The following is an 18,388-nucleotide window of genomic DNA, read 5'->3' as shown; positions in this document are numbered from 1 at the left end:
AACAGTCCAGCCGGAGGCCGTGCGGTGCTCACCACAGCCGTTGTGCCTCCTTTGTGCTGGCATCAGGTGCAAATCCCCGGAGCGCGGGCTGTGGGCGCCCGCGCTTTGAAGCGCGCAAAGAAAAGCCCAGCCTCCGCCCCTGCTCGCCCTCCTAGCTCCACTGAGCTCTATTCCGGCTTTCCCCACTCTAGCCAGCGAAGGGAGGAGGTCGGACACGTCGCCGGCCTCCCAGCAGGGCTTGCCTCCTTGCGGGCGGGCGCAAGGGAGGGGGAGCCTGGGACCCGCGGCTCCAGCCCGCTGGCCTTCGAAAGATCCTCCTGGGCCAATGGCAGGCGGGGCGACGAGCCCTGATTGGTGCAGGCGCTCTGCTGATCACTGTGGAAACCCGGGTGGCGGGGAACTCTAGAGGATGCAGAGCCCGGGGCGCGGGGAGGGGTGCTTGAGGGCTGGGGGGTGGAGGAGGTGTCGAGGCCCTGAGCTACCCAGGAGTTTTCACCAGAGGCAAAAGTCCATAACAGGCGGGCCGAGGGTGAGGCGGAGGAAGGGGACCGCTGGGGGGCACTGAGAAGCTTGGGGTACTCCAGAGGGAAGGCAGGGATACTGACTAGCCAGTGAAGGCGAGGAGGAGCGAAGGCGAGGGGAGGAGGCGCGGTGGGAGGAGGAGTAGAAGACAAAAGCCGAAAGCGAGGAGGGCGCCGACCGCACTCTGTGGCCCGGAGAGGGACAGTTGGCTCAGCCAGCCGCGGGCGCTCTGAGACCCTAGCGCACGGGGCATCAGGGCGGACAGTTAGCATGGGGAAGGGAGGTAACCAGGGTGAGGGGAGCACGGAGTGCAAGACTCCGATGCCCACCTTCCGCTGGGAGGAGATTCAGAAGCACAACCTGCGCACCGACCGGTGGCTCGTCATCGACCGCAAGGTCTACAATGTCTCCAAATGGTCCCAGCGGCACCCGGGGGGCCACAGAGTCATCGGACACTATTCAGGAGAAGATGCTACGGTAAGGGTATGGGGGTACCAGCCACCCTTGTCCTCTGCAGGCCGGTGTCAGGAACCCGGGGTCCCTGGGCGCCAAACAGATCTCCAGTTGTGAATGGAGCGCAGGACATCCAGGAGGGCAAGAAAGTGTACCTGCTGCTCTCATCTTGCGCCCGGACTCGTCCTTCTCTGGGCCAGCTGGCCATACTTGGGCCAAGCCTTTTGGACCCCGGCCTTAGCGCCTCTGTGGAAGTCCCATCAGTGGCAAACTGTGCCTGGTGCATGTTCACAAGTGCATACCGCGCGCCGGTCCAGCCGGAGCCAGGGACTCTCCCAAGGGGGCGATCCGGCCTTCGTGCTTTGGCGCTCCCCATGTGGAAAATGGCCACCCTTGGGCGCCCAGAGAGGCGCCTGAGAGCGGGCAGCCATATGTGGGTCTCTCCTGCCAGACCAGGGGGGCGGAGAAGGAAAGCTGGTTCCCAGCCAGGACTCGCTCCTGCTTGGACTCCTGTCTGAGAAAGTCCACAATGGCTGCCCGACAGAGTCTGCCTAGTAGCTCAGGTTCCCACGCTCCCGAGGATTATCCCGACTCACTCCAAGTGCCAGGCTTCTGGGAAACCGGGTGGGTAATTGATGGAAGGCGAATGGATTGGCTTTTGCAAAGTCCAAGTCCAGAGGATGTCTAGAAGGTGAATTTGGTAGCACCAAGACTGGCTTAGCAACAGGTCCATCTGCCTCTGGGGTTACTCTCGGACATTCAACTCAATAGTCCTCTGTTTTTAAATCCTGTCAGGATCGCCCTTCCTACTTGCACTCCTGGAGGTCGTTGGAATCTCAGGGGCCTCTCTGGAACCAAGACTGCCCTTCTTATGCACACCTACTGTGTAGCTCACCATTTTTATAGAACCCCACCCCCAACTGTCAAGGATTGTGTGGTCGGGTGGGTAAGAGGACAAGCCATGTCAAGGAGGGAGATAGGGTGTTTTTGGCAGTGGTGGTGAACTGAAGGCAGAGGAAAAGATCGAGGCTGGAGAGATCTTGGGAAGAGGCGAGAAGAGGAATAAACTCAGAACTCACGTTCCACTGAAAGTCCAGGGTGCTGACCTGTTTGTGGGCTTTGGTTGTGCAAGTTTGTTAGTTTCAATTCGTAACTTCCACCTCTTCTCTTTGAGATCAGCCGAGGTAGCCATACTCTAAACTAATCAATGGACTGGAGACTTTGGTGAACAGGATACAATCTTTCTCAAGACTGAGGCTTGACTGGCCGTATTCACAGTACCTAAAGCCTATTTCCCTTGATTGTGAACCCTGCTTAAGCATGGGACTGGTGATGCTAATCACAGTGTAGGTGGGTGTAAGATTTTCATACTCCTTCAGTGTCCTAGCTTGGACCTTTCCACACCGAAGACCTTGGTTTCCCAGTGAGAAGAAGTCCCAGCTCGTACTAGGTGGAGGTCTTTCCACTGTTTTGTGGTACTAGTCTGTGTGTGACTCTGTAGGTGAACGTAAAAGGCTCTTTCCCTTTCCAGGCTCTCCTCAAAATGCGTCCTAAAAAGTAAGTCGATGAATGTGATAGACTTGACCTGCTCATTCCGTCTCGTGAGATAAATAGGTTTTCTTGTGTGGAAGCTCAATCGAACAACAGCCTTGAACTTTCTGGTTTACTTAAGAAATCAGACATATTTCATCCTTGTTTTGGAAGTTCTTAGTGTGTTTGTTTTCCCTGACCTGGTTTCTTCCAAATGTCTGTTCTCAGACCTAAGCCATCAGATACCTGAATGTCTTGCTCCTGCGTGCGAAAAACCTGACTTGCAGTTCGCTGCCGACCTCACTGTTTTCTGTGTCATTTTCATTTATTGCGAGTCTGGTCTCTGGGATCTTAATCACCCCACGATTGGAAAGGTAAGGTGGTACTCAGTGTAGGCTGCAGATACGGTCATGGGGTGTGTCCCATGCATAGTGTCATTGGGTGGAGAGAGCCCCATCTTTACCTCCACCCCCACCCCGGTGGAGGATGCGGCTTGTCATCAGCAGTGAGCAGCGGATGGACACAGTGGGAAGCTAAGAGACAAGCAAAAGGAACACGACAACTAGAGAAATGGAGAAGGAAACAAAGTAAATTGAAGCAAGCTCATTTGATGCCACAGCATCAAGGTTTACTGTCTTCCTATTTAAGATTTTTGGGGGCACAAAACACACTCCCTGGAGACAGAGTTGGAGGAGAGCTAGGGAAGCAGTGGTGTTTTCTTTGGCATCCTCCAGCCTTCTTCTTTTTCTTCTTTTTTTTTTTTTTTTTTCCTTTTTTAAACTGTCTGAGACCAGGTTGGAAAAAGGCCTTGGGTAATGTGGAGATCTTCAAAGGGAACTTCAGGAGCAGGAATCCCTCTCCAGGCTGTTTTGCAAGTAGCTCTGTCCCTTTGCCTGTAGGGACCTTGCCTTCTTTCGGAGAGCTTGAGGGGGAATGACAGGACACACTGAGGTTTGGCCCAGGCCTGAGGATATCTATCTGTGACATCTTGACTTGGGATGGAAGGGGAGTGAGTACAGAAGTCAAGGAAGCCAGATTGAGTATAATCTAGGTATCCAGTGGAAAATTTTCTGTTTCTGAGGAAACACCTCAGAAGTGCTCACTTCTTCCCTAGAAGGATGGAGCACTTGTCACTTGGCCCTTCTGTAGTCAGACCCTGGCCTCACTTGTTCTAGTAAAAGTCACTTAGTATGGGTCTGGAGAGATGGCTCAGTGGTTAAGAGTACTGACTTCTCTTCCATAGGTCCCAGGTTCAATTCCTAGCACATGGCTGCTCACACCTGTCTGTAACTCTAGTTCCAGGGGATCTGATACCCTCACACAGACATACATGCAGGTAAAACACCAACGAACATAAAACAGATACATTTTTAAAAAGTCACTTAGTAGCATGTGCCCAGAGCCCCAGCTACTCAGAAGGCTGAAGCAAGAGGATCACTGAACCCAAATTTTGAGGCCAGCCTGGGTACCATAGTGAGATTCTGTGACTAAAAACAATGTAATTTTTGCAGTTCACAAACCCATTGGAATATTATCTCATTTAATTCTCAGGTCAGCCCTGCCACTGGCCTGTGGTCAGTCCTGCTGCCGTCCTGAGTCTCAGAAACCCAGCTTAGGTGGTGGTCAGCCCTAGCCAGAATCTTCTGGCACCAAGCCCTCCAGCCTTACCTTCTGCTCTCTCCTTCCCCCTCCTTTCTATGTTTTTGATCATTTCCTGCTGGTCCCCCAGAACTTCTCCTGTCTTAGATTTGGTGTAGGCACAAAGAGCTGTCTCCCATGCCCCATGTGAGTGTTTGCACGCTTCTTGGGAATCTGGTCAGTGCAAAATGAGTCCCACGTGTGCATTTCCATCTTCAGCAAGAGTTCATCAAACATTCATTGAGCAGCGTCTCCATGGTTCCGAACTGGGCTATGAGCAGGGCCTCAGTGCAAAGATGAATAATTCACAGACATGGCCCGCACCCACTGGATTTGTGTCTCTCTTCTTCTCTTTCTCAGGCTGGGCTTGAACCTAGGTGCTCCATGTCTAGACACTCACCTCTCCATCTATGCTTTTTGGCCTGTCTGCCTTGCTAACTTACCTCTTAGAGTCAAAGGAAGGCAAAGGGGACCACAGGTGGGTTCCGTCTTTCAGCCTTTCCTATCTATATTGCTCTTGTGAAAATGGAATTGTGCCTCTGTAGAGAGGGCAGGAGCGCCAGGCTATAGAAAAGAGAACCTAAGTTGGGAGTTTCTAGGCCTGGAGGGCAGCTTTTCTCCTTAGCTGAGTAGGAGCCCTTTGGTTGGAGGAAGACTCCATATCCACCCCCAGCATTCCCTTGTAGTGGTTCTAATAAAATACAAATACAATTTGGGGAGATGGCTTAGTAGTTCAAATGCTTGCTGCCCAATAGTGAGAATGAAGCTTGGATCCCAGAACCCACATAAATACCAGGTGTGGGTGGCAGCTGATTTGTAACTCTAGCCTCTGAATGCAGAAGGGATGGGATTCCCCAGAGCAAGCTGGCTGGCGAGACCAACCGTGCCAATGTACTCTTGAGTCTGATTGCAAAGCCCTGCTTTGGTGAATAAAGTGGAAGAGCAATTGAGGATGATTCTCAACATTGACCTTGGGCCTCCACATGCATGCACACGTCTGTACATGCACACATGCAAAAACATACGCACACGTACATGAAAAGGGGGGAAATGGCATCACACCTCCATACCCGCTCTGTCTCTGTGGGAACTTATTTCTTGTGCAGCCAGGGAAGTCCACACATCCTGTGTTAGCAAATATTCTCTTACCAGGGGCTCATGGACCCTGGTCATGCTGCCTACCTATTCATCCTCTTCTCCTTGGAGGGGACAAGACCAGTGGACTTTGTGCCCTGCCTGCACCTATGTGCTGCAGAAAGGAAGTCAGAAACCAATATCCCTGGTGTCTGCCATCTTTTTAAATCTCCGCCTGTGAACTCCAGGGTCCCTCCTGCCTTGCACAGTCGTCGAAGAACACTGTGTGCCTTACTTATTGAGCTTGTACTTATCAAATCCAGGACTCAATTCATGGATGTGGAAAGCTACCGTATTATAGCTGTCCTGTGCAGAAGAGCCTGGGCACAGTCAGAAACAGGCTTGGGGAGCTTCAGCAGGGTGTGAGGACAAGAACAGTGAGTTCTTCCCGGAGGTGGCAGGGGCAGAGGCTGTGCCTAGAGAAGGCAGCTGGATGGCTGCAGAAGGAGGAAGAACAGACAATCGGCAAGCGCAGAGCCTAAGGATCTGGGCCTCTGAGCCCACCAGGTGCCCGTGCAGACCTCCTCTGCACCTGAGTTTTCACCTTCCCAGAGTCTTGGCCTACTTCCTAGAAAGACTTGGCTTCTCTCCCTGTCAGAGAAGGAGAGCCTGCTTCTAACCCTGGTTCCAAACTCATCATTTGGGTTGGCTGGTCTTGCCTTGCACTGTGGCCCACTCTGCAACTTGACTTTCCTCTAACCAGTCAGCTGTTGGGAACCATAGTGTTCAAGGCACATCTATGGCCCCTTGAAGCAGAGACGTCTGAAGAGATCAGTTCCCAAAGAAGACTTTGTCCTAACAGTAGAAGGATCAACAGTCAGTCCTAGCCCAGGCTTTGCCCAGCCAACTCCTGAGTATGACTGTGGACAAGTGAGGTCACCAGCCTAGACCTCGTCTCATCAATAAAGCAGGACCCAAAAGGCTAGGATGTCACTCAGTAACGTATTTAGCCTGAGTTTCATTCCTAGTACCGCACAAACAAATGTCTACAAAAAGATCTGCCTCTCAGTGGACAGTGGCCGATGACTCCCGTCACTCATGTGGCTCTGCTCCTAGCTTATGAAATGACAGCTAGACCAGCCCGATGGTGTGAGTGTCTAAAATGATGAGAAAAGCTCCCATATTTCAGAAGTATCTACTGGGTTTTATAGAGAGAGAGAAAAAAAAACGACAGCCGGGCGACGGTGGCACATGTCTTTAATCCCAGCACTCGGGAGGCAGAGGCAGGCGGATCTTTGTGAGTTCGAGACCAGCCTGGTCTACAAGAGCTAGTTCCAGGACAGGCTACAAAGCTACAGAGAAACCCTGTCTCGAAAAACCAACCAACCAAACAAACAAAAAACCAAAAACAAAACAAAAAAACTGACAGAGGACAGAGTCTACCCTGGACTACAGGGTGGAAACTCGTCCTGGAATAGAGGATTCACAGCCACTGGACCCTGGGGTTCTTCAAGCCTTGTGAACTCTCTTGTGAAGCAGGTGTATGGTGGCGGTCACAACGCTAGATGTGGCTATTTCTCCTGTAGGTGACAGGCTTTACAGTGAGCATGCCACACAATTTTGTGTGTTTGTTTTTTGAGGATTTCATGTACTTCAGGCTAGCTTCAAACTCACCTTGTAACCGAAAGCAGCTTGAACTTCTGTTTCCACAGCTTAAACTTCTGTTTCCACATCTAGTTTGTGCCCTGCTGGGGATTGAACCCAGGGCCTTGTGCACACTAGGCATTCACTGTCCCAGCTGAGCCCTATCTGCAGTTTATGTCCATATGTATGTGTATGAATATACATACATATATGTAGGCATGTGAGGTGTGTGTGCTCGTGAAGGCCAGAGTTGATATCAGGTACTTTTCTGCTATTATTGTCCACTTTATTTACTGAGGTAGGATGTTGCTGTGGGAATCTCTTGTCTCCATCTTCTCAGCGCTGGTGTAGTTTGCATTTAATGTGAGTGCTGGGGGTTCCTGTGCTCACACTTGTGTGGCAAGCACTTAATGCCCAGCCCCTCAGTTGGTGACGCTGACGTGGTATGAAGGAAAGGAAACAGAGAAGCCTGTTTTCTGATGTGTCACTGGGGAGAGTTTCTGACAGGTAACGCTGAAGCAGATGCTCCAGCTCCCGCATGAGTGTGGGAAGGAACTTGATGTGCTCTAGAGACTGCTGTGCTGGCCAGAACAGTGTGCTGGTCCCACGGGGCATTCATTTTTTTGAGCTGGTAAGAGGCGTTCCTGGAGGCAGGTGATCTAGACTGCAGTCTGGCTTCGCTCCCCAGCATTCAGGACCTCACTGCCTGGGAGCTTTGAGGCGCTGAAGGCCCTGACTTCTTTCTTGGCATATGGCTAATGTCCCTCACCTAATTTCAGGGGGCTGAGGTTGTCCCAGAGCCCTGTGCAAATGGCTAAGGAGGAACCAAGGTTAAGACAGGGTTGTCATTTGCCCCCATAGCTGGAGGCATCCTGGATGGAGGGGGTGTGTGGGGGCAGGAGGGGCTGAGGTGAATGAAGGCACTTGCTAGCCACCAAACTTTACCTTTCAACCAGTGGAGAGGCATCTTATTGGGGATTTCTTGTCTTTTGTGAGGGGACCCAGGCCCACGTCTTGACCTTGGCAACTCTTGCTGGTCTTTTTTCTTTTCTTTTTTGGTCTTTCGAGACAGGGTTTCTCTGTAGCTTTGCTGCCTGTCCCGGAACTAGCTCTTGTAGACCAGGCTGGTCTCGAACTCACAGAGATCCGCCTGCCTCTGCCTCCCGAGTGCTGGGATTAAAGGCAGGCGCCACCACCGCCTGGCGTGCTGGTCTTTCTTTTTGAGAGTCTGTCTAGTTTTGTTTTTGTTTATTTGTTTGCTTTTATTTCTTGTAGAGAAGCCTGAGGCTAGCAGAACTGGACCACCCTCCTCACTGCCTGCCTGAGGCTCCTGAGAGCAGGCTTCTCTCTTTGAAAGACCCTTGGTTTTGATCTGGACTTCCCCTTCAGATCGGGGAGGTTTATTTTGTTTGTTTTTAAATGCTGCTCATTGTTCTCTTGAACAAAATCTTATTTTGTGGTCACATGATGGCCTTGCTGGGATTACTGATTTGGCCCTCTTTCTAAAGGCAGAGGCTGAAAGCTGAAGAAAACTGCCTCCTCTAAGCCGAGAGTCACCAATAGTCACATTTGACTCCATTGCTTTCTCCTCATGTGTAGATAAATTAAGTTGTATCAAAGCCAGGTATGGTGGTGCGTGCCTTTAATCCCAGTGCTCAGAAGGTAGGGCAAGAGGATAAGGATTTCAGGCTAACCTTGGCTACACAAGTTTGAGGCCAGTTTGTGCCACGTGATACACTGTCAAAAGAGCCGATCAGGGTGGGCAAGACGAATCTTCAGTTAGTTGCACTTGCCTCCAAACCTGGTGACCTGAGTTCAGTCCCTGGGACCCATATGGTGGAAGGAGGAGAAAATGGGCAATGCAAACATTGTCCTCTGACTTCCACATCTGCTGCGTATGCACACAAGTAAACACATACAAAAAATATGAAGTAAAACAGGCTGGAGAGATGCCCAGTGGTTAAGAATACTGCTGTTCCAGAGGACTGGGTTCATTTCCCAGCGTCCACAGCTAACAACCCTCTGCAACTCCAGTTTCAAGGGATCCAGTGCTCTCTTCTGACTTTCTTGGGTTCCAGGAATACACATAATATACATCCCTATATGCAGGCAAGATACTCATTCACATAAAATAAATAAATCTAAAGAAATTTTAGAAGTAAAGCAGCAAGAATGTTGCAGAATTCTATATCGTGCCCCCGAGTTCTTGAGCATCCTCTCCCAAGCATGAGGATGTTATCTGATAATCATAATCCTGCTGTCACATTCGCAGAAATAATGAGAGGCAGGAGCTGAGGTTCGTCTTTGTTTGCCTAGCATGCTGCTGGATTCAGGCCCAAGCATTGCATAAACCAGGCACGCGGCACATGCCTGTGTCCCAACACTTGGGAGATTAAAGCAGGAAGATAAAGGTTATCTTTGGATACATAGGAGCTTAAAGGCCAACCTGGATGTCACGAAACCCTGCCTTGAAAAGTTAATAATCCCCACTGGATCAAAAATTCAATGCCCGCTTTTGTTTTCACATCTGCCTCCTAAAAGTCTTGTGTAACATCTGTTTTCCTTCCAAACAGGAGCCTTTCTAGTGAAAGCCTGTGGTTCATGTGTGTCATGTGGTTCATATCATGTCTCCATTTAGACCATTGTCCACGTCTCCCTGCCTCACTATGTTGGTTTCTTTGGTTGGTTTTCCTGGTACCATATGGCTTGTTCAACTCAATCCTGCAGTGCCTCAATTTGAATGAGTGGTGGGAGGCGGGATAACTGTGAGACTGGAGCATCCAGTTACACGCCCTGGGGCATCATCTGGAGCAGACTCACCTCCAGGAGAGATGCTTGATTTTGTGGAGATGATCTTTGTCATGTATTGTCTGTGGAAAAAAAGCTGGTAGAAACACTTCCCACATGGTGATGAGTTGTCTCCTTCATTCTTCTGCACATTTTCTAATGTTGCCAGAATTAATCCTTCACTGGTAATTGTGACCATGTGGATAAGGAGATCTCCGGAGTGGTGGGTGTTGTACTTTGTGGAAGACACTCAGCACAGGAGCGGGCCAGGACTGTCTTCTCGGAGTCCGGTGCCTACCTGCTACATCTCCCTGGAGTCTTGTCTGTCCATAGACCCTTGGCCAGCTCAGCAGGCCTGGTGCCAGTGCAGAAGCTCAGGATGGTTCCTGTTTGCTGTTGGAGACCTGTACTGGGAATGTGTCCGGGGGCTGAGTCTGGAGTGAGCCCTTACCACTGGGTCTGGGCGGAGATGCTGCTCGGCATCATCTTTCCTGCAGAGGGTTGGGGCTCAGCTTTACCGGCTGCTTCTCTGCTTTCCAGGATGCCTTTCGTGCCTTCCACCTGGACCTCGACTTCGTGGGCAAGTTCTTGAAGCCCTTGCTGATTGGTGAGCTGGCCCCAGAGGAGCCCAGCCTGGACCGTGGCAAGAGTGTAAGTGGGACTTGGTGGGAGTGGGACAAGGCCGACAAACGGCAGGGGTGAGAGTCCTTTCTCCACTGTCAGGGCTGGGACAGGAGAGTCTTCCAGCCTGTCCAGGAGACCCTGAGCACTGTAGGTCAGGGAGGACCTCAGAGTGTCCCCTGGGAGTCTCTGGTTGGGTGACAGTTAATGGCATCCCCCCTCTTTCCCCGCTGGTCTCTTTGCCCCTTGTTTCAACCAAGCTGCCAGGTGTTGGTCTGGTACACGACTATGTAAGAAAGGGCAGAAATGGTGAGACAATTTCAGCTAATGAAGTGTGGTTGTTTGGAACGAGTCACTTTGAGAAAGACTAACCATCATTTACCCCTTTGTCACTGAGTCAGAGGCCCCACTGAGCGCGGGGCTTTAAGTCATTGAGTCAGAGGCCCCACTGAGCGCTGGGCTTTAAGTCACTGAGTCAGATGCCCTACTGAGCGCTGGGCTTCAGTCACTGAGTCTGATGCCCTGCTGAGTGCCAGACTTCAAATGACAGTATGTAAAAAGAACTCCCCTGGCCTCACCAGCTGAGTGTTGGGTGGTGAAGCAGCTTATAGACCTGACCTGGCACGCGTGTGTGATGGAACTGTGTGTAGCAGCATGTTTCAGAGTTCCCCTAACCCTTGAGGGTTCCTTGTTCTCCCCTCAATCCTCACCTTCCTCTACTAGAGTCCCCTATGGTGCCTAGGCTTCTCCTAGCCCTAAGTGGGGCTGAGGGGACCCATCCCTGTGTCCTGAGCCCATTGGCCTGGCATCTTGTAGAGTCGGCTGGTTCAGGTCCTCAGAGGCACACGATGATCTCAGAGTATCCCTTCAACAGGCATTACTACGTGTGGCCTTGGTGCCAGCAGGAGAGGGCTGGACACCAACAGCTGTGCCTGTCCTAAGGAGATGGCATCTCCAACTGCCATCCAGGGCAGAGAAGTTTCTTGAGGGAAACCAGACCAGGCTGGCCCCTTCTGCTCCCTTTCTGGGCTGGAGTGATTCTTTCCTAGCCTCTACCTCAGGGCCTCAGCAAAGCCTGGCAGGACACAGGCTCTTTCCTGACCTGGATTCTTGGTTGGTCCTCCATAGAGGACTCTCTGCCTCCCTGGCCCCTATGCTCCACACTCACTGTGGCTTCTCTGGCATCCTCAGTGCTCATAAGCAGGAGCCATCCTGTACCTGCACAGAGTCAGGTAGTGAAAGCCTCAAGTGCTCTCTTCTGAGGCATAGTGTTCAGTGGCGTGGAGAGCGACTGCGCTGTTGTAAAGCTACCCTCGCCATCCAGTTCTAGAACGTTCACATTGTCTCCACCAGGCATTCTATGACTGTCACACCAGCTCCTCACTCCCCGCAGTCCCTGCCAAACCCCACTCCACCGTCTCTAAAGCATTTGACCCCTCCAGGCACCTCTTGCTGTAATTTGTCCTTTACAAAATTGGATTGGTGTAAACTGGGTGGTGGCGGCATACACCTTTAATCCCAGCACTTGGGAGGCAGAGGCAGGTGGATCTCTGTGAGTTCAAGGCCAGCCTGGTCTACTGTGTGAGTTCCAGGACAGGCTCCAAAGCCACACAGAAAGAAACCCTGTCAACAACAAAAGAGAGTTGTATTAGTATATATTTTCATTGATTTTGTTTTCTTTATTGTTTTGACATAGGGTCTGATGTAGCCTTGAACTCCCGATCCTCCTGCTTTGCCCCCCTCTCAAGTGCTGGGATTACAGGTGTGGGCTTGTCACATCTGGCAACTAGTATATGTTGATTGTACAGAATAATAGGTTTCATTATAACATTTTAATGCAAACATCTGTCCTTTTATAACTGGCCTGTTTCATTTGGCATAAACTTCATTTATTGTAGCAATGTGCCAAATTTTCTGTTTTTAAGGCTGAGCAGTCTATGTACAGAACATAATCATGTGTACTCAACCTGCAGGCTAACACAAAATTATAAACTTATGTAAAGCATTACAGTGTGTGTATGTGTGTGTAACTTGAATTAGAAAAAGTTCTCAAGTACAGACTTTTTAGATGATAACGTGTTGCAATGTCAGAAGGATAGCCATACCTGGAACTTAGCTCCTCGTTCATTGCTGGATGTTTGGATTCTTTCTACTTTTAAAAAAGTGTGTGTGTGCGTGTGCGCACATGTGTGTGCACGTGTGTGTGTGTGGTTTGTGTGTACACATGCACATGTGAATGCCTATAGAGGCCCAAAGAGGGCATCACATCCCCTGGAGCTGTGAGAACAGGCAGCTGTGAGGGGCCCTACATGGATGCTGGAAACAGAACTCCAGTCGTCTGTGAGAGCTACACTCTTAACCACTGAGCCATTTCTCTAGCTCCTGTTTCTGTTTTTTTGCCTGTTGTGAATAACGCCTCTGAGAACATTGGTTTGGAGATACAGCTGCTTATTATTGGTGATTGTTGTTATTATTATTACCCGGGGTTATAGGAGGCCATTTTTACCCACATACAGTGTCCTTGGAGCATGTTGTCCCATATCCAACTTCCCTCCCAAACCTCTCCTTCTACCTTCTTTAGTCTCTTAATTTTTTAAAACCTTTATTTTGATTTTATCTGTTTGAATGTTCTGCTGCATTTATGTCATCATGTGCATGCAGTACCCCTGGAGGCCAGAAGAGGGTGTTGGACGTCCCTAGGGCTGGAGTTACAGACAGTTGGGAGCCACCAATTGGATGCCAGGAGTCGAACCCTGGTCCTGTGGAAGAGCAGCCAGTGCTCTTAACTACTGAGCCATCGTTCCAGCCCTATTAGTCCCTCTTGTTCCCGTAAAGCTTTATTTCTAGCTAAGTGTCATTTGTACATGTAAGATGTTATCTACCTATAAAATCCACGAGAGAACTGAGCAAGCACAAAATATTTGTCTTTCTGAAACTGACTTAATTCACTTAGTATGATTAAAAGCACAAGCTTTTGAGTCCAACTTTTTCTTCTGCCTCTTATCCAGCTGCGACATATCTTTAGGAATGGAGGCTGTTGCTGGATTGGGTGGCTGGGATCACACAAGGTTCAAGGTGCTTGCCACAACTCTGGTGTGTCCTGTGCTTGAATGCCTGTTTTCCTGGAGGGTCTAGTGGTTGACTCCTTTCTGTGTCCTTGCTTAACAGTCCCAGATCACCGAGGACTTCCGGGCCCTGAAGAAGACTGCCGAGGACATGAACCTGTTCAAAACCAACCACCTGTTCTTCTTTCTCCTCCTGTGCCACATCATCGTCATGGAAAGCATCGCCTGGCTCACCCTCTCACACTTTGGCAACGGCTGGATTCCTACCCTTATCACCTCCTTTATCCTCACTACCTCTCAGGTGAGGCCTGACACCCTCTTGACCACGATCTGAACATCCCCACCCCCTCCGATCCCTCGTGACTGTTTGCTGATGCTGCAATGACATTCACAGCCCTCTTTCCCCAGGCCCAAGCTGGATGGCTGCAACACGATTATGGCCACCTTTCTGTCTATAAGAAATCCATATGGAACCACATTGTCCACAAGTTCGTCATTGGCCACCTAAAGGTAAGTAGAGGCGATGACTCGGTAAGGAAATCTCCTGGGAAGACCCGAGTTTGATACCCAGAACACATGTAAAAATGCCGATTATGGTGTCGCGCTCTTGTAATCCCAGCGCTAGGGAGGCAGAGACAGGAGGGATCCTAGGACCCACTGGCCAGGCGATGTGATCTACATGCTGAGCTCCAAGCCAGTGCAAGACTCTGTCTCAGAGGAGGTGGACAGTGTTTCTGAGGATGCCACCTAAAACTGCCCAGCCTCCACGTGCGCGGAGCCTCCCCTCAAACATGTAGCTTCATGTGCACGCACATTGAAAATGGGGGAGACTGGAGAGTAGAGGGGACTATCAGCAGCCTGGTGATCACCCTATGAGATCAATTCTCTGTGAATGGAAAATATCCCAAGTTAGACACATAGGTAATTCCCCTCGTCCACCAAACCTCACTGCTTAGCCATGGAAAGCCAGGCAGGGTGTTGGTTGTTTAATGATCTGTGGCTGGCTGCCACACAATCAAAAGCCGTTGTAAATCAGGAATTGCAAATCACCTCTACTGTCATTTTTAGATAAGTCCTCAGCGAGTGATATCAAACTGTTTAATACTTAACCAATCCAAAGGACTGAAGTTGTTTAAAATGGAGACAGTGAGTTGGTTCTGCTCCCGACGGGGCCGTGCCCCGCGGGAGAGGAGTTGAGTCTACAAAGCTAAGGTTGCCGGTGACCTTGAGCTGATCTGACAGGTGCCGCCTGTTTGGGAAATCATTTCTCGTCAGTTGTACTCATCCCTGTAACAAGATGCCCACTGTAGGAGAGGGAGGACTTCTTTCAGTGTTTGTGGTTTCAGACGTGACACTCCACAGCCCTCAGCTCTGTCAATTCTGGGCCCACGGTGAGGCAGAAGCCGCTGGTAGAAGCTACTTAACTCAAGGCAAGCAGGAAGAAGACTGTGATCAAGAAAGGCACCAGACAAGCCTTCAAAGTTGTGTCCCCTTCCCTTGATCTACTTCTTCCATCTCCTCAGGTTCCTCCTGACTACTAAAATTGTGCCATTGGCATGGGACTGAGGGTTCAGCCTGCAAGTTCATGGAGCTGTGCCAGGCTCAAACCATAACATACCCTCTCAAGCAAACCCCACTGCCTCCCATAGTCGGTCCATCCCAATAGCATCTCGTTGCTTCCTCAGAAAAGCTAGGTCCCCAAGACTTCTGCCCTCCTGTCTTCAGCTGCGGAGGAGCCCTGTGCCCAGGTTAAGTATCTCTGCTCTCTGGCCATGACCCCACTACGCTCTTGCTTTGCTATTGGGCTGGATTGTGAGTGAGCCAGCAATGATCTGCGCAGCTGTTCCCCAGCTAGCAGTTTGCCTGGCCCTGAGCCTCGAAGGGCTGGGAACCGGACTCTTCCCAGAACCTCAGGAGGGTGTCCACACAAGGCCTTTGTTTAATTTTGCACTGTCCACTGTGGCCTAAAATCCTCCTCTGTGTAGGAAAGAAACATTTTACCCACTGCTCCTGTTCTCCCCATGCCACGAACAAAGATGGACTGTGTCCTATTTCCAGGTTCTGGTCCTGAGGGCCTTTTCTGCCTCAAGGCCTTGGAGTCCTTGAAGGACAGCTTGAAACACAGCTCTTGCATCAGACAAAGGCAAGGCAGAGGGCTGGCTTCTCTATAGAGCATTTGCTTCTGAAATTGGAACTCTGGGGGCTGGGAATATAACTCAGTTGGTAGAATGCTTTCTGAGCATCTTGAAGCAATGGCTTCATCCCCAGCACCATATAAACTGGGTGTGGTGATATTCTCTCTCTCTCTCTCTCTCTCTCTCTCTCTCTCTCTCTCTCTCTCTCTCTCTCCTTTATTTTAGACATGGTCTTACTATGTAGCCCTGATTGACCTACTATTCCCCATATAGATCAGACTGGCCTCAAATTCATGGAAGTCCACCTGCCTCTATCTCCTGAGTTCTGGGATTAAAGGCACATGCTACCAAGCATGGCTAATATATCATTTTTTAAATGATCAAGCCTTTAACTTCAGAATGCCAAAACGTAAAAGAGTCTGTTAAAATTATTTTTAATAGAAGTAATTTATTTTTATCAAAACAAAATCAGCTATGCCTTTCCTTTATTAAGAAAAAAACTTCGTGGTGCTGGGGATTGAACCCAGGGCCTTGCACATGCTAGGTAGGGAACTGCTCTGCCACCAACCTACAACTATTTAAGTGTCTCAAGCTCAGAATTTCTCACTTGAAAGCAAGATGAGCACCAAAGTAGATTCTGGACGTATTATAGATGCAGTTGCCAGAGTGCACACTGGCAAAAGAAAAACTTCTGCCCCAGGCTGTTGATCCTATGACCCAGCTCTGCTGGCTGTTCTTGTGCCGAGGTGTGGTGTGCATCCTATGACCTAGTCCTAGTAGTACTCAGGAGGCCAAGGAGGTCTGAGGACAGCCTGGCCTCAGATAAGCATGTCGCCTCTTGGCTCACCACTGCCTACTCCCCACCCCGCCCCTGGCCCAGTCCAGCAGCTGCCTTGGAGCAGACACCAATCGCCCTTTATTCTGAGAACTTGGAATCCTCAGACAGATGCTGCTTCTCTGTCCCGTAGAGGAGGAACTGCTGAAGGATAAGTAGAGCTTTGCCTGGTGAAGAATCGGAGAGACCAAAGCAGGGCTGCTAGCGTGAAAAGTCGAAATATGGTGCCTGGTCCCAAGTCCAGGGAGGGAGTGTGCGCGGCCTCAATGCCCCTCACTCCACACTCCACAGACGTCTCTAGGTCCGTGTACTGTCTGCTGAAGCCAGCTTCTTACAGTCCTTGCTCCTAGGTGTCTCGTGTCAGGGCTTTTTCCATCCGATGCTTCTCTTGGGAATTTTGTTCCTTTTGGCTTCCGATGTGAAAGCGCATCATTCGACTCCTTAAACCTGGAAGCTTTCCCACTCGGCTGTGCTGCTTTTTGCTGGGATGGGTTTCGAAGCCTGCTGCCTACGGGGGCCTGAGGTCACTGCAAAGGCCGCGGCTGTTCCTCGCTGTTACCACCCACGCTGTCAGTGTTCAGGAGCTGTGTTTGTGTCTGAAACACTCTCCAAGTGAGAAACTTGTGTGGAGCAAATAGACTTTTTGCAGATGGTCAGACCCTACCAAAGCTCAGAGCCATCGACGGGTCAACGTTTCACCTGCTCCTGAAGGGACAGAAAAGACCTGTGTTTCACTTGGGCCACCTGGCAAGTTTGTTGAGTGACACACCTCTGAAGAAGGCCTTAAGAACTGGTGCCATAGCAACCTGTGGCATTCAGATAAATACATAAGTCCCCTTTCTGTGCTTCCAGTGTTGTGGGACTAGGATGCCATCTAAATGTTGGCTCCTCCTGGATGTCAGTCAGTGTTCACTGAAAGGGACTCATGACAGGCAAGCACTGTATCAACTGAGATACATTCCCATCCTGAGAAAACTTGGGATTTCCCCCCCCCCATACTCAACTGCCTTTATATTTTTTGTAGACTTATATTAATTTTTTTTCAGCCTATACGATTTGTTGAAAATTTAGGATTCCACTAGGACATTTTCACCCAATTGTACAAGATACCTGTTCTCATTCCTCCTTTACCACCCCCTTGCTGCCTTCTCCCCTCATGCTGGTTCCCTCTCCTTCCCAGATGATCTCACTTCTACCTTCGTGTCTTCGTCTTTAAATCTAGAGTCCATATCTAAGAGAAAATGTGTGGCTTTTGTCTTTCTGAGTCAGGCTTATTTCTCTTAACGTGATCTCCACTTCTGTTCCTTTCCTGCAAATGTCATAATGTCATGGTTGAATCCTATTCTGTTGTCTATATACCTTGTTTCCTTCATTTGTTCATCCACTGAAAGGTGCCTGTGTAACGACGTAAACGAATGTAGACAGATTGTCAAAATATATACAGCTTTAACGGAGAAATAGACTTACAGAACCACCGTTCCTGCGGAGACCAGGAAAGCAGAAGCAGCGTCTGGGAGCAAGCTCGCCAAATTTATAGGCTAACATTAGCCCAAGGCAAACACGCCCCCTAAGGGGCGGGACTTATCCCTACATCTCTTTTTGTCTAAATAAGACAGAACTAAACCAAATACAACTATATACAAAAATAACAAATAATAAATATAACAAACAATATTGAGAATCAAAAGTTTTGTGAAACATTCTATCTCAAGGAGTCTAAATAATGTAGAGTAACTACAATTATATAATCTTCAACTCCGTCAAAGATCTGAGAAGGGAATAAATATTACTTAACAAACGAGATATATCCAAAATGTGCAACAATTGACAGAGACAACCGACTACCTGGGCAATCACCCAAAGTCTCGTTTGCAATGTTGAGTCAACCAACTTTGGTTAAGGCCTAACATAACTGACATACCATTATTAAAGGCAAGGAACTTTCTTAGAATTATCCTACCCTGTCTTGGCAGGATAAGACAATCCTGTTTCATTGTCAGAAGTTGAGGTATGGGCTTTTCTTAACCCAAAGGCCAGTTCTGCCAAGAAGACAAGCTCCCAGTGGAGTGTCTTTGGTGCTCAAC

The 18,388-nt window shown here is 49.6% G+C and overlaps 1 protein-coding gene across 1 annotated transcript in view; it reads left to right on the top strand.

Annotated features, from left to right (window-relative positions):
• Window positions 1-464: 464 nt before the first annotated feature.
• The window catches only part of Fads2 (fatty acid desaturase 2), a 40,539-nt gene continuing 22,615 nt past the window's right edge, over window positions 465-18,388 (top strand). The window contains exons 1-4 of the mRNA XM_050137245.1: window positions 465-999; window positions 10,189-10,299; window positions 13,438-13,635; window positions 13,743-13,844. Of these exons, the coding sequence (XP_049993202.1) occupies window positions 793-999; window positions 10,189-10,299; window positions 13,438-13,635; window positions 13,743-13,844 (618 nt within the window). The 5' untranslated portion in view covers window positions 465-792. The remainder of the gene's footprint in view (window positions 1,000-10,188; window positions 10,300-13,437; window positions 13,636-13,742; window positions 13,845-18,388) is intronic.

The sequence above is a fragment of the Alexandromys fortis genome, unplaced genomic scaffold, assembly GCF_014885135.2.
Source record: "Alexandromys fortis isolate MF-2015 unplaced genomic scaffold, M_Fortis_MF-2015_v1.1 scaffold_3, whole genome shotgun sequence".
NCBI lineage: Eukaryota > Metazoa > Chordata > Mammalia > Rodentia > Cricetidae > Alexandromys > Alexandromys fortis.
The sequence above is the reverse complement of the archived record's forward strand: the minus strand, read 5'-3'. Positions and strand labels throughout refer to the sequence as shown.